Consider the following 16,190-nt stretch of genomic DNA (forward strand, 5'->3'; position numbering starts at 1 on the left):
AAAACACAAATGAGTAAAGTTCAGCAAGAGAGAGAGAAGCAACCAAGTTAACCATAAAAGTTATTTATTGAATAATAGTACTACACAAGGAGAGTTAAACCAACATAATCTACATGATTAAAGGTTAATACCTAAGGTAGAAAGGAAACCAGAGAGAGAGAAAGAGCGGGGGGTCTCACCCACTCCATGAGGCTTGAACTGATTGGGGTTCCCAGATGATGGTGGTAGTGAAGGGTCCTGAGTGCTGGAGACAGGCAGAGCCCCCAGCACGATCAGTCCGGAGATGGAGTTCCAGTGGAACTGATGCCTAGTTTGGATCTAAGCATCAGAACCCTGACTAGAGGGTGAGTAGGGATTTTTGTAGAGAAAATACAATGGTTCAAGGGAGAACACTAGATTTGTTTATAGGTAAACTGATGACTCAAGGGTTTTCTTTAGACTAGACAATAGGAGCTGATCGCTCTTGGCTATGGGTGGTGGTTTCTTCCAGGGAGCTCACAATGCAACTAAGCTGCTTCAGTATTTGGATATCAATTAAGGATTCATTACTAGAATTGGTCTGATAATTGCTGAGCTGGGTGTGTGCAGGCGTAGGTTCATTAGCATCTGGAGCAGAGATTCCCAGGATGCAGTGCTTCCCTGCTTTTTCTGGTCCCAGAATCCAGTGTGGTTCTCTGTTCTCCATTCTGTATGCAAACTGAGATGTCTTCCTGTCCCATCTTTTATGCAGATGAGGCTAGGGGAGTTGTCTCTGCTCTCCATTCTGTATGCTAATGGAGATGTCTTAATCTTGTCACCCTTGTCAGGAGGGGTCTAGGTGTGTCTCCCAATGCCCTTTACTGCTCTCTGCAAGTTTTCTTCCTCTGATGGTTTTTGGTTTAAGCAGAGGCTGGGGGTAGGGTGGTATCTTTCAATGAGTCAGGCTGGATACTGCACCTTGGTTCCCCAAGAACACAGAGGTGTCTGGTATCAGGTTGGACTGCACAGCCCATCAAACCAGTAGGGATGCTAACACTACACTAATTGCCTTGATACTAGGTGGATGATGAAGTGAGAAGGTGTGTCCTCCCTCTGACCCAGATGGGAGGGACAACCGCCCCACCATTGCACACAGCTTGAGTTAAAGATTCAAATAAAAGTGAGTAAAAGGATTTGGAAACATAAGGTAAAAGAAACATATAAAAGCACAATCTCTAGCCTAGTCTTATTAATAAGTGACTTTCCTGTCTAACAAGGTATTTCTTACCCAATGGTCAGTCTTTACAGCGCTTGTCCAGTCCAGGGAGACACTCCCACTGGCAGAATGTGGCCTCCGAATGGATAACAATTTGTGTTATTTCCTTCTCTACAGTCCCAGGCCTTTGTCAATGCTCATGTCTGCAGCAGCCCCAGACTATAAAAAAGGGCTGCGCTGAGTCCAAGAATGTCAATTAGTCTCAGTGTTGACTGAGTCAGCTGGGAGACCCACCCCACCTCAGAAGACATGTTTCACCTCCCCCAGTTTTGGAAACCAATATTCTACAAGTTTCAGAGTAGCAGCTGTGTTAGTCTGTATCCGCAAAAAGAACAGGAGTACTTGTGGCACCTTAGAGACTAACAAATTTATTAGAGCATAAGTTTTCATGGACTACAGCCCACTTCTTCAGATGCATCCACGAAAGCAACAGAGGGTCCTGTGGCACCTTTGAGACTAACAGAAGTATTGGGAGCATAAGCTTTCGTGGGTAAGAACCTCACTTCTTCCTCACTTCTTCAGATGCCACCTGAAGAAGTGAGGTTCTTACCCACGAAAGCTTATGCTCCCAATACTTCTGTTAGTCTCAAAGGTGCCACAGGACCCTCTGTTGCTTTTTACAGATTCAGACTAACACGGCTACCCCTCTGATACTTGACATGAAAGCTTATGCTCTAATAAATTTGTTAGTCTCTAAGGTGCCACAAGTACTAATATTCTACAAGTTACATAACTCTAAAAAATGTTTCCCATACAAACATCCCGTGATAACCTTGACAACCAGCTAGTTACTGGCTTTTGGCAGAGACCACATATGACTCCTTCAGTCAACTATCAAGAAGATGATTGGATGCAGATGTAGATCATACAGATCATCATGGTGGACATCACAGTTCCCTTTGAAAAGAGGACCCCAGCCTTCCACGATGCCCGATCTCTAAAGCTGGAGAAATATGCTCCTCTGGCTGACACTTTGAGAGCTAGGGGCTACGAGGTTCAAACTCACGTGCTGATCATCTGAGCCCTGGGTGCATGGGACCTCAGTAACAAGCGAGTGTTGAGAGAATGTGGAATCAGTCAATGCTACACTCAGCTGATGCGGCAACACATGGTGTCGGATGCCATCAGGTGGTTGAGAGACATCTACGTAGATCACAACACCAGACATTGGCAATACCAGTAGGGATGAGCTGGAGTGCAGATGCAAAGCGCAGTAGGGAAAGTAACTGAAATACTTCCCTGATGGATTGTATTTTCTAATGGACAACCTACTCTAAATTCTCAATTACTGAGGGACAATCTTCACTCATTGCTATATGTGCTTTCCACAACCAACTCTGTGTAAGTTTCTATGAGTAATGTTCCCAAATACTTGGATACGAATATCTAAACTGTATATTGTTAAATTTATTCACCTAAATTTGGGTTAGTGCTGATTATGCACTATATGTATCTTATGACTTTAAAAACAAACTTCATATTTGTGGATAATCTAAGCACTATACCCAGATGTACAGACTCTTTTCTTAACTGGTGTACTATATAATCTTTTAACATTAGCTTTAATAAACATTTTATATCTGCCAGGACATGCCTTGGCATATCTGTGTCACAGTGAGTCAGGTTCAAAGGATCGCTGCTTATCTGATTGAGCTATCCAGCTAAAAACCCTGTCAATTCCTCTGTCTGCACATGCTTAGTGGAATCCGGGGGGCACCTCCCTGCACCTTGGAAATGCTTGGAGCATGCCTAACTGGAGAAGCAAACTCTTTTTCAAACAATGTTGTAATTTGACTTTCCCCAAAGGGCTGGTGGCCACCATGCACTCTGTTGGGTAATCCTCGAGTGTTGGAGAGCATGAGCCCTGGTTTGATCTCTATCTGTGTGCAATAGGGTGACCAGACAGCAAATGTGACAAATCCGGACAGGGGGTGGGTGGTAATAGGAGCCTATATAAGAAAGACCCAAAAATCGGGACTCTGTATAAAATCGGGACATCTGATCACCCTAGTGTGCAAAAAAATGTGGCCAGAATGGATTAACTTTCAGAAACACTGTTTGGGGAGGGGCTGTATCTCAGGAACCCAGTGGCCAAATGGCCCCCAATTTGGATTACTGACCTGGCCCTGAACCCCCATAAGACACGCCAAATTTAAAGACAACCCAAGTAACTGTACAGATTTTTGAGCACTTAGAACAGTCAAGCTTAAAACAGAAAGTTGGTCTTAACTATAGCATAGCTACAATACAAAAACGCTGCAGCCCTGTGATAGGGTATGGCCAGCCCCACCCTGAGGCCCGGTCTACACTACAAAGTGAGGCTCATGTAAGCTGCCTTGTGTCAGTCTATTTGTGAATACGTCTATAGTGAAATTTGTCTCTAGCTGAGGTAGGCAGCCCGCCACAGCGACCCAGTGAAACCACCTCTCAGAATGCTGTGGAGCCATGGCTGACCTAATGAGGTCAATGCGTGACCTGTGCTGATCTTAGCAGTCCTCCAGCAGCTGTCCTACAATGGCTACTCCCTGCAACAGTGACCGCTGTGGTCGCGATTATGAATTCCACCGCTCAGGGGTCACAGAGAGCAAAAGCCAGGCGCCCCCTTAAGCCCCCCACCCTTGTATTTGTGAAATGCCTTTTCCTGATTGCCCAGTTTGGCAAGCACACCTAGCAGCTCTCCCTTGTTGTGTGCAACTGCCCTACTGACCATGCTGGCTCCATGCACTGGACATGCCCTGCCTGGAGTAGACAGGAGGGATTGGATCTCCTGGGCCCATGGGGAGAAGAGGTTGTGCAGGCACAGCTATGGATCCGCTGTAGAAATGTGGACATCTCTGGAAAGATCGAACAGGGGCTGGAGGCAAAGGGGTACGACAAGGATCAGCAGCAGTGCCACATGAAAATCAACTGCAGCAAGCATACACAAGGCCAGGAAGCACAACAATTGATCTGCTGCTGAGGCGCAGTCCTGCTGCTTTTCCAACAAGCTCCATGACATACCTCATGGAGACCCCACCAGCACCCTCCAGACCACTGTGGGTGCCTTGGAGGAGCCTGAGACAGCGACTCCTGCTAGGAACAGTGGGAAGGAGGAAGACGAGGGGTGGATGTAGCTGGAGGGCTCCAGCCATGCCATGAGTCAGGACCTGTTAGAGACTCCACCACAGTCTAGCCAATCCCACCAACTGAGCACGCACAAGCCCAATCCAGGGGAAGGGACCTCGGGTAAGTGTATGCATGCATTTTTCCTTATAGTGTTTAAATTTAAAGATGGTGCCTGGCCTCTCCTATGCTCACAGAAGCTCCTTGCAGTCAAAATGACATCTCAGTGGCAGGAGTGCCCAGAGATTGCGGAGCTAGTTCAAGGTCTCCAGAACCAAGTGGTCCAGCTACAATGGGAAAATATCTTCCTGCACTTGCAGGTCCCAGTGGTCCTGGACCCCCACATCATTAGCTGAGCCAGCCCAGGATGTATGCCCAAAGATCCAGCTATCAGAGCGGTTTGATGGGAACTGTCAGATGTTTCAGGGGCTTCTCAACAACGTCGCCTGCTGCTCCTGTTGTGCTAAATGTACCTGAACGACCAAACCAAGGTAGGGGTCATCAGCTTATTGACAGACAAAGCATTAGACTGGGCATCGCACTCCTGGAGTGGGGAGATTCAATTCTCCACAACTTTGATCAACTCTATGCCACCCATTTCTGACACCTGGTCACTGACACGTCTGGGAACGAAGTGGTGCAGATTTACCAATACTACCTAGGCCTCAGTGATGAGATTAAAGATTAACTTGTCCCCCCCCCAGTGCATTTGCACCCCTAAATTGAGTTGTGTATCCAGATTGACAATCAACTGTTTGAGTGAGTCAGGAAAAAAGGAAGGCAGACGCCTGTCCCTGCCTAACCAGCCCTATTCCCACCACTCACCCTCCCAGGCAATTGCTGGATCCAAACCCACGCAGGTCGACATGACGTGTAGGCGACTCAGATCAAGAGAAGAAATATTGTTGTTTGAATGGCCTCTGCCTGTACTGTGGGGAATGAGGCTACTTTGCCACCAGGTGTCTCCTCAAGTCCTGTTCTATGGCTAGTCCAGGAAGATGGGAGGGATCACCCTCACTAGAGGGGATGTGGCTGGACAGAATGGCAACATCTGATTCCCTGAGCAGGCCCCCTCTGCTTCCTACGTGTACCCTAACCACCTCGGACAATGGCCAATCCCACCTCCAGATCGAGTACCGGCTTTGGGCCCTGGCTACACCCGAAGCAAGCTGCACTCAGGAATGTCTAGTAATTTCATGGACACTGGCTTTACTAAAATAAACCAGTGTCAGTGCAAAGGAAGCTCCCCCGTGGTGGAGGCAATTCATGGCAGCTTGCTGTCCTTGGGCCTGGTCGTCTAGGAGACTGCACCCCTTTTGGGCTGTGATTCAAGTCCACCAGGAAACCCTGCAATTTAACCTGATTGACTCACCCCACTTCTCGATCATGCTTGGCATCCCCTGGCTCTCCCTCCACAATCCAGACATTTCCTGCAGAGCACGAGAAGTGCAGTTTGGGTCTGATTTTTGTCAGCATCAGTGTCTAGTCCAACCTGGTGTTGAAGATACTAGACACAATCTGGGCAAGACCACCATTTTCTGCTCACAGCAGGCTCTGAGTGAGGATAACTCTCCAATTCCTGTGAAATACTAGAACTTTGTGGACATAGTCAATAAAAGAAACATTAATGCCCAAGCCCCATATAGGCCTCACGACTACCCCATAGAATTCCTGCCAGGGGCCAAAATCTCCTTCAGGCAAATTTATGCTTTGTCAGAACCTGAACTCAGGGCCCTGTAGGAACACCTCAATGAAAATCTAGCAAATAATTTTATCTGTCCTTCTGTGTCCGCTGCCAAGGCCCTAGCCCCAGTTGTCAAGCAAAAGGATGGTACCCTGTGCCTTTGTGTAGACTATCCAGTGCTGAACAATATCACCGTCAAGAATAAATATCCTTTGCTGTTGATCAGTGAACTACAGGAGATGGTTGGCTTGGCTACGCAGCACCTACAACCTGGTCTGCATCCAAGAGGGCAATGAATGGAAAATAGCCTTTCATACGTGGTATGGACATTTTGAGTACCTTGTCATGCCTTTTTGTCTCTGTAATGCCCCTGCCACATTCCAGCACTTTGTTAATGATATCTTCAGGGTTGTTCTGCATAAGTTTGTTGTAATCTACCCAGACAATATTCTTATTTTTTCAGAGGACCAAACCCTGCATGACCAGCATGCCTGGTTAGTACTCGAACGTCTTCAAGCAAACAGTCTGTACGGGAAATCTGAGAAATGTGACTTCAGTGGCACCTCTGTGGAATTCTTGGGTTATATTGTTTTTCCCAACGGAATAAGTATGGATCACAGAAAACTATGATTTCAACTTGGGCTACATCCAAGAGCATCCATGATATCCAGTGCTTCCTAGGATTTGCCAATTTCTATACAGGTCTGTCTCATCTTACGCTGGGGTTATGTTCCGCAGTCAGCGCCTAAAGCGAAAATCGCGTATAGTCAAAATTACATTGGGTGTAATGGCGGGCAGAATCGCCCGCACTACAGAAACAGTATTTAAATTGTTATTTTTTCTCTTTTTTTGTTTTTGTTTTTGCCAACCACATAAAGCTGAAATCGCACATGTTAAATGCGCCTAAGATGCGACAGACTTGTAGATGATTCATTCAAGGATTCTCACAAGTGGTGTTTCCAATTAGCCAGCTGCTGTGGAAGAACTCTCCCCTGGACACCAGAAGCCCAACTGGTCTTTGATCATCTGAAGGAAGTGTGTAATTCTACCCCCATCCTAATACACCTGGATCCATCAAAACCCTTTGTCATCAAAGCAGATGCCTCTGATCACATGATTGAGGCAGTGCTATCACAGCAACACGGGCCCTTGAATGACCTTAGCCATTGTGTCTTCTCTTCTATGAAATTGACACCTGAGGAACAAAATTATAAAATCTGTAGTAAGGAGTCATTGGCCATCAAGGCTGCAGTTCAGGAGTGGCCCCGTCATCTAGAAGGGGCATGCCTTTCAGTCCAGGTGTTCACAGATCATAAAAATTTGGAACATCTCTCTCTGCAGCCTTCAACCAAGGTCGGCTATGTTGATTCCTCTTCTTCTGTAGATTCAACTTAACCCTGACCTATCAGCTGAGAACCTGGAATGATAAACACGAGGTGTTATCTCACAAGGGAGGGTACATCTATAAGGGGGTTAAACCTCCCAAGCCTACCACAATATTGAAGCCCTGCCATTTTGTAAATATGCTGACCAGCACTGATCTTTTGGCCACTGTAAAGGCCTCGCTGCCCAGTGATCCACTTGCAGTGGATGGATGTCAGCCAGTTCTGACCCAAACATCACAGTGAAAAACAACGTACTCTGATTCAAGGATTGCATTTATGTTCCTGATGGACCACCCATCCAGCCATACTCTTCCTATGCCACGATTCCCCACTTGCAGGCTACTTCAGGTACAGGAAGATGGTGAAGCTGATTTCTCGCAATTTTTGGTGGCAAACTATTCTCATCTGTCAGATCTTACAAGACTTCCTATGAGACATTCAGCCAGATGAAGACCGTGTGCCAAACTTCTAGGTTCCCTGATCCCACTTTTGGCCTCACCCTAACCCTGGGCATCTATCTTAATGAACTTCATCACAGATCTCCCCAACTTATAGAGCTCCACAGCTACACTGGTCGTCATCAACTTCCTCAACAAAAGGGCAGACATTGCACCTTGTCAGACGATCCCCATTGCAAAAGTAACTGCTCATTTATCTTTCAACAACACCTTCACGCTCCATGGATTACCAACCAACATGACATTAGAATGTGGGCCACAATTTGTCTCCCCTTTTTGGGGAAAATTGGCCGAAGTCCTGAAGTCACTCTGCACATTTCCTCTGCTTACCACCACCAGACGGATGGACAATTGGAATGGGTAAATCAAATTCCAGAACAATAACTCTGTTGCTTTAGCAACTACCATCGAGATGTTTGTTTCCAACTTTTACCTTTTATTGAATTTGCTTACAGTAACTCCAATCACAGATCAACCTGCCAAAACCCCTTCTATGCCAATTGTGGCTTCCACCTTCGATTCCATCCATCCGTCCCGCCAATCTCCCGTGTCCTCATGGCCTCTGATTTGGTTCCACACTCTCACCACTTTCAAGAGGAATTAAAATCACACTTAAACTCAGCCAAGGACAACTACAAATGATACATTGACCTCCATCAACAGGACCCTCCTCCCTTGTCGGTCGGAAACAAGTTAAGGCTCTTGATTCAACACTTGGATACCTCCTCAAGGAAACTAGACCACCATTACCTTGGCCTACTTTGATCATCCAACAGATCAACCCGGTGGCCTTCAAGCTCCACTTGCCCTGTGCCATGAAGATACATCCAGCATTCCATGTTTCTTTGTTAAAGAAATAGGTGGCCAACTCTTTTCCTGGATGCACACAACCACCCCACCCCTCATCATGGTTCGGGGGCAGGAAGATACCTGGTGAGACAGATGCTGGATTCTAAGCTCCTCTGATGATGACTTGTGGACTGGGAAGTGTATGCCCCGGTGAGTGTGGGGTAATGTGAGGTAATGAACTAGAGCCTGATTAAGCCACATGCAGTGTCCTGAGCTAGGCTCCAGCCAATCCACAAGCCAGGAGCTGGTCTGATGGCTCTCAGAGCAGGTATATAACCCTCACAGGAGAAACAGCAGCTGCCCATGGCTTGGAACTCTCCCCTGCCTGAGAGTGGTGACAGACTCCACAGACCTTAGCCTGCTCCAACCCGGCTCTTGACTCCTGATTCCGGCTCTGACCGCTGGCTTTAGTTCCTCACCGGACTTCCACCACACAAACCAATAGGCCCATCCATCTCAATTTCTGAAACCAGCAGCAGCTGAGCTCTCTGTGGCTTTGCTACTCTCAAGAGTGAGATATCAGCTAAAATCACCACTGCCTGTGGGATGAAGTGCCAATACTCAGTGCCACTGCCCTATACCTGTACCCATGGAATAGGGACTGAAACATGACTGTTCTATGCAACCAAAATTCCTTCCCCTCCACTCGCCCCTGGGTGGGCCACATTTGTGGTTGGGGCTGGAGAGTGGTGCTGTGCAGGGGCACCCTGAAGCTGGCATGTCTTATTCAAAGTTTTTATGGGACTAAGGGGAGGGAGTTTTTGAAATGTAACTTTCCCTTTCCACTGTGACGGTAAAGTCAGTGATAGAAAGATATGTATCAGCAGCTGCTGCTGTTGTGGACTTGAGGGTGCCCCCCCACACACACACCTGCAGAATGCCTGAGGATTAGGGAGGACGTGTTCAGCAAGCTCCTGCCAGCCAGTGCTGCATTGGACCATGAACAAAGGGCCTGGAGTGGAGGGCCAACATGGCAGACAACATGGAAAAGGAGAAAGGAAACGGGAGATGCACCAGGACATAATGGGTCATCTCAGACAGCAAACACCGATGCTGCAGGCCTTTTTGACCTGCAGGTCCAAAAATCCCAGACTCCTCACCCTTTGCAGTCCTTGGACAACTCCATGCTAGCTGCTCCCAATGTCCCCGCAACATACCACTTGGCATCACGGGCCACACCCTTACATCTACCGCTCCAGGCCAGGGGACAGAAGGGGAAACCACACCTTCACACACACTGACCTGTGAGACCACGGTTGGTGTATGCGTAGCCATGGTGGGCTACTTTTGTGCATTGAAATGGACAGAAATATTTGCTGCCTTTTCAATTGCAAAGTCCCATTCCATTAATTTATGTTTAAAGTCTGTATTGCGATGCCTGTCTTTTTGGACGTTGTTTTTCTGCAGTGTTTTTGCCACTCAATAAATTCCTATTTATGGAGAATAAAATTCTCTTGATTGGTTCCCAGCATGTACTGCAGAACGTATGGTGGTACTCACAGCACACTGTACTTGTCAATGTGCAGCAAGCACCATACAACTCATAGGCTGAGGAAAACAGTCATATTTATAGATGTGCAGCAATCACTACCCGATTCCCAGCAGCACCCGCAGCTCCTGGCCCAGCACAGAACGCTCCTGTGGCTCACCATTAAAGGGCTCTTTCAAAGCTTCCCTCAACCACACAGTTCCACATGGAGCTCTTGTGGTGGCCCTTGTGTCTGGCTGTTGAAACTTGGCAAACAGTCGCTCCACCTCTGCCCTGGTGGCAGTTTTCCCCCCTTTGTCTCACAGATATTACACAGCGCACGGCAGGCAGCTACAACCAGTGGGATATTTTTCTCACAGAGAGCCAATCTAGTGAGTAAACACCACCAGCGTCCCGTCAATCTACCAAAAGCGCATTCAATTATCATTCTGCACCTGCTGAGCCAGTATCTGAATCTTTCCGTGGTGTTGTCGAAGTGGCCAGCATACGGCTTCATGAGGCAGGGGAGCCAGGGGTAGGCTGGGTCTGCCCAAATCACCACCGGCATTTCCATATCACCAGTATGGTCAGGACAGAAGGTCCCTGCTTGCAGCTTTTTGAACAGGCCTGTGTTTTTAAGGATGCGAGTTTCATGCACCTCCCCTGACCAGCCCACCCTGATATCAGTGAAGCATCCCTGGGGAATCCACCAACGCTTGCATAACCATGGAAATGTAGCCCTTTCTGTTGATGTACTCTGTGGCAAGGCAGGCTGGGGCCAAAATAGGGATATGCGTGCCGTCTATCATGCCACCATAGTTCAGCAACCCCATTGCTGCAAATCCAGCAGCTATGTCCTGCACAAACCTAGTCACAGGCCTGCCTAGCAGGAGACGATTAACGGCCCTGTGCTCTTGCATGACAATGGCCCCCACAGTGGATTTTTCAACTTCAGAACGATTTCCCATTGATCGGTAGCAATCCTGCATTGCAAGCTTCCGAAGTGCAATCAGCGCTGGCTTCTCTACTGGCCGTGCAGCTCTCACTCTGCTATCCATGTGCTAGAGGGCTGGGGCAGGCTCGGCTCAGATCCAGGAATGTGGCCTTTTGCCGCCACTGGTCATCATCCCAAACCTGCATTATGATGTGATCAAACCAGTCCAGGCTCGTTTCTCAGGCCCAGAAGCGGCACTCCGTCATCTGCAGCTGCTCCATGAATGCTACCAACAACCTGGAATTGTTCTTTGCTGTGTCCCTCAGCTAACTGTCCTCAAATAAATCCATATGTTTCCCAATATTGAGGTACTTCCTGCAGGTCTGCAAATACAGGAGGACTGTGAGTCCCGTATTTAGTGTTCATGAGAGGGTTCCATGCTTCCGTCAGAGATGGTGGACATGGAGAAGTTCACATGGGTTTGTGGGATTAAAAAAAAATAAAAGGGGCAAAAATGATGGGATATTGATGGTATTATGGGATGGAGGAAGTTGCATGCTGGGAACTAGACCCCCATGTCCCAGAGATCCCTGGGCAAGTCACTTCTATCCCACAGCACATTCTGAAAATTTCCTCAAGGGCATTGCATGGGACGGCGGCGCATGGCGCACTGGCGTGCCTGCCCGTGGTGCACTACACTTTGCATTGGCACAAGCACTCCTGGTGGGTACACGCAGCCCCGACACAAGCAGCCAAGTGTGCATGCACACGAGCAACATACACGCTTTGGCGACTGTGCGCCCATGCAACTTGCGCCAACCAAAGTTTGTAGTGTAGACGTGGCCTCAGCCAGCAAGGGCTAATGAGGTGCTATGGCCCCACTGAGCGCTGCCCCATTACACAGACGTGCGCTGTCAGGTAAAGTTACGAGGGCAGAGCACTGGACAACAGCTCAGTAGCTGGCTGATCAGGGTGGAGAACAGATCTCCTTTCCTTCCCAGCCCTGCCCCTCTGCTGAGACTGCTGATTGCCAGAGTCCTCCAGAAGATGCTAAGTCTGGCCCAGAACTGTTGAGTTTGGATTTGGGATTATTTCTTTGCTTTAGTCCAAAATGACTATCAGGCTGTCCGTGCTGCCTGGGCCAGGTCTGCGGGGCCTCGTGGGGATCCCCTGCCCAGGGAGGATGTGGGGAGTTGCCTCAATAAACTCCGTGGACTTTTGCTCCCTCTGGAGTCTGCCCTGAAATGTGTCTTGGACCCTGAAGAGCACAGTCATGAGCCCCTATTAACTAGATTAAAAACTGTCTAACTGATAGAGCTCGATGGGGATCATCAAGGGGGATTGTCAGCCAATGGGGCTGCTTCTCGTGAGGTCTGCAGGGATGGGTTCTACGTCGGTTCCATTTATGAGATGGGGACTATAACCTGGAACATCCTGTGTCCCGGGACGCATGCACAGGGGGGCGGGAGGGTCAGTGTGAGTGCAGGAGTGTGAGGCAGCGGTGTGCAAAGGGGACCAGTGAAAAGGGGCATGGGCTGGTTGTGAGTGGCGCAAAGGGGCAGGGTGGGGTAGGAGTGTGAGAAGTGGGCATGCCAGCATTTCACCTGTCCCTCTTCCCCCAGGCTTCCCCGGCGTGAGGCTGGCCCAGCTGCCCGCCCAGTGGCTCCATGACGAGGGAGGTGCCCGTCTGGATGGTGCCCAGGTAGGGAGGAGCCAGCGCCCACCATGCCCTACGCCCTCCCTCCTCTGCACTGCGCCCTCAAGATGATGTCCCGCAAGAAGGCGCTGCTGCTGCTGCTGCTGGCACTCAGCACCCTGAGCCTGCTCATCCACCAGAGCACGCACCTCAACTGGTACAGAGCAAGGGAGGGGGAGGGGGAGGATGGGGTCATGCGGGAGTGGGTAGAAGAAGGGTTGGAGCATGGAGGGGAGTAGAGCTAGAGGATGAGGCAGGGGGCCTGTCGAGTGGGGCTATGGGGACAGGGCTAGGGAATGGGGGCATGGATAGTAGGCAGGGCGGGATGGTACAGGGGCAGAGCTAGTGGGCATGGGGCTAGGGCCAGGGGCAGATGGGCACGTGGGGCTGGGACATGAGGAGAAAATGGATGGGCCCATTGGGTTGATCAGGGCAGGGGTTCAGGGGAGTGCTGGGCTGGCCATGCCCCTCATGCTGACCCCCCCTCTCCCAAGCAGGTCCCCCAAGCCTTCCTCCCCGGGCTGTCCCCCAGCCCCCTCGTCCCGCCCCAAGCACACCTCGGTGGCCTTCCTGAAGACCCACAAGACAGCGGGCACCACAGTGCAGAACATCCTTTTCCGCTTCGCTGAGCAGCACAACGTGACGGTGGCGCTGCCCCACCACGCCTGCGACCACCAGTTCTGCTACCCCCGCAACTTTTCCGCCCGCTTCGTGCACCCACACACCCTGCCCCCCCGCATCATCGCCAGCCACCTGCGCTTCCAGCACCAGGAGCTGCACCGCCTCATGCCCAACGACACGCTCTACGTCACCATCCTGCGCGAGCCCGTCGCCATGTTCGAGTCACTCTTCACCTACTACAACCAGTACTGCTCCGCCTTCAAACGGGTACCCAACGGCTCCATGGAAGCCTTCCTGGCCAACCCGCTGGCCTTCTATCGCCCCCAGGAGAAGTTCTCCATGTATGCCCACAACACCCTGCTCTACGACCTTGGCGGGGACAACGACCACAGCCCCGCCGACCCCGCCTACCTGCCCGGCTTCATCCGCCAGATGGAGGAGGTCTTCTCGCTGGTGATGATCGCCGAGTACTTCGATGAGTCACTGGTGCTGCTGCGCCACCTGCTCTCCTGGGACCTGGAGGACATGCTCTACGTCAAGCTCAACATGCGCGGTCCCCGGTCCAAGGGCAACGTCAGCTCAGAGGCGCTGGCCACCCGGATCCGCGCCTGGAACGGGCTGGACGCCCAGCTCTACGACCACTTCAATGCCACCTTCTGGCGCAAGGTGGCGCAGGCAGGGCGGGAGTGCGTGGCGGAGGAGGTGCGGGCGCTGCGCCGGGCCTGCGAACAGCTGCTGCGCCGCTGCTTCGGGGGGCGGCCCCAGCTGCGCCCCGCCACGCAGATCAAGAACAAGGAGCTGCGGCCCTGGCAGCCCAGCTCCAAGGTGGACATTGTGGGCTATGACCTGCCTCCGGCTGTGCCCGGCTCAGGTGCCCCCCCTGACGAGCGCTGCCTCAAGCTGGTCATGCCTGAGGTGCAGTACTCCCGCTATATGCTGCGCAAGCAGAGCCTGCGTACCCGCCGCAGGGCCGTGCTCCACCGCCCCCTGCCCCCCCGGGGAGTCCCGCGCCCAGCCAGGGCCCTCCCACTCCGCCACCCCGCAATGCCCAAGGCAGCCTGAACAGGGGCTGGGACCTTAGCCCAGATTAGAGACTCACACCTGGGCGTGGGGCTGTGCAGGCATCGTGGACCTGGCTTTCTGTGCCCCCCTGCCCTCAGATCGGCCTTTGCTGGCCCCCTGCTCCCTCCCTGGGACAGTCCCCATCCTGCACAACAGCCCCACTCCCTCCCCCTGCATTCCACGTCCCTTTGGGAGGGCTGGATCTGAACTGAACGCCACTGGGGCCTGATCTGGCCCTGGGAAGCTGCCCCCTTCCTGAGCCTGCGTCGGGTCCATTTGCAGGTTCTGGATGGTTTGCATGTGACCTGGATTTGGAAATCCACCAATCACAGCCTGGGGACTGAGGCAGCGGGAGCCTGGGAGGGATGCCCAGCAACTCAGCACGGAACAACAGTGTCTATGGTTTGGGGCCAAGATGGTGGCCGCCCCCAACTCCAGTCTTTCTCCACTAGTGCTCCTCCCCCCCAGCATTGGCCCATACCTCCCCCTAGTGCCGCCACTCACATGCAGACATAGCACTTCATGGGAGACACAGGGACCAGGTCAACCCTGGGGAGGCGGGACTTGAACCCCTGCCCCAAGTAACAGAGCAGGGCCCCTCACACTAGCACCGGGGTTGCAGGAGAGAACCTCCCCTGGCCAGGCACACAACACCACACAGCCTATCACACACAGACACCCCCCATCACTCGCAGAGCACCCCACCCAACACAGATAGCGCACACATCCTATCAGTCCCCACCCCCACTTGCGTTTACCCACACACCTTGCACACAGTGCTTAATCTGTCATGAAACAGGTGCCGGGGCTCAAGCCATTTTTTTTCATTCATACCTGCTGCAACAAGCCCAGAGGTGCTGGGGCTAGGCACTGCCAGGCCCAGAGGTGCTGGGGCGCCGCCCTGACAAGCCCTGGCCCAAATTAAACACTGGTTGCACACGTGCACAGTGTCACACACACAATCACTCACAGCTGGCCCCCTGTGCAATCACACACATACCCCTCGCCAGGGTGCCACACTGGTGTGGCAAGGCGACAGTGTCCCAGCAGGGAGTGACTTCCTCCCCGAGACCCCAAGGGGGCACAGCCTGGCTCCTCCTCCCGCCCCATGAGCCATTCCCTGGATAATGGTTCCCAGGAAGAGGCTGATGCTGAACAACTGTCAGGGGGATGGGAACCTGCCCCCAATAAAGGACTCTGTGAGGTGCCTGGTCTGCTCTGGTGTCTGTGGCTCATGGGGGGCAGGTGGAAGGTTCTGGTGGGTGGCTCTCTGTGGGTCATTGCCCCATGGGTACCCCAGGGTGTGACCCCTGACACTCAGCAGACATTGGAGCCCGTAGCTGGCAGCAGTAGGAGGTTGTTATCTTCCATGTGGCCAGAGCCTGAGGGGGGGCAGTCAGGCACACATGGCATGTGTTGCACACACACCTTGAGCGTGACTCTAGGGACCACTGCAGCTGTGTCTGGGGAGGAGTTGAGGGCTGGTTCTTGAGGATGTTGACTGGCTTGCTGGCACCGATGGATGCTGGACTCACTGCAGGAGTGTTGTCAGGTAGAGGGGACCAGGTGCCTCATTCCCAGTCTCCAACCCTTGCTCCCCTTCCAGCAGGTCCCCCAGAGCTGGGTTTGCTAGGTCTCAGCCTAGCTCCAACAGAGGTCTTGAGGCAAGAACAGGGGTCCCCCTGCCCATAAGTCCC

The 16,190-nt window shown here is 51.5% G+C and overlaps 1 protein-coding gene across 8 annotated transcripts in view; it reads left to right on the forward strand.

The window, feature by feature from the left end:
- The window catches only part of GAL3ST3 (galactose-3-O-sulfotransferase 3), a 36,745-nt gene extending 21,045 nt beyond the window's left edge, over positions 1 to 15,700 (forward strand). For 3 of the 8 annotated variants that reach the window (XM_054036050.1, XM_054036051.1, XM_054036052.1), the window contains exons 2-4: positions 1,039 to 1,138; positions 12,737 to 12,967; positions 13,305 to 15,700. In XM_054036050.1, coding sequence (XP_053892025.1) covers positions 12,840 to 12,967; positions 13,305 to 14,493 — 1,317 coding nt within the window. In that variant the 5' untranslated portion in view covers positions 1,039 to 1,138; positions 12,737 to 12,839 and the 3' untranslated portion in view covers positions 14,494 to 15,700. Of the gene's footprint in view, positions 1 to 1,038; positions 1,139 to 4,694; positions 4,828 to 12,736; positions 12,968 to 13,304 lie in introns of those variants that run through there. The other 5 variants (XM_054036047.1, XM_054036049.1, XM_054036053.1 and 2 more) reach the window with 3 other exon arrangements.
- Positions 15,701 to 16,190: the final 490 nt, after the last annotated feature.

Source organism: Malaclemys terrapin, chromosome 7, assembly GCF_027887155.1.
Source record: "Malaclemys terrapin pileata isolate rMalTer1 chromosome 7, rMalTer1.hap1, whole genome shotgun sequence".
Taxonomy (NCBI): domain Eukaryota; kingdom Metazoa; phylum Chordata; order Testudines; family Emydidae; genus Malaclemys; species Malaclemys terrapin.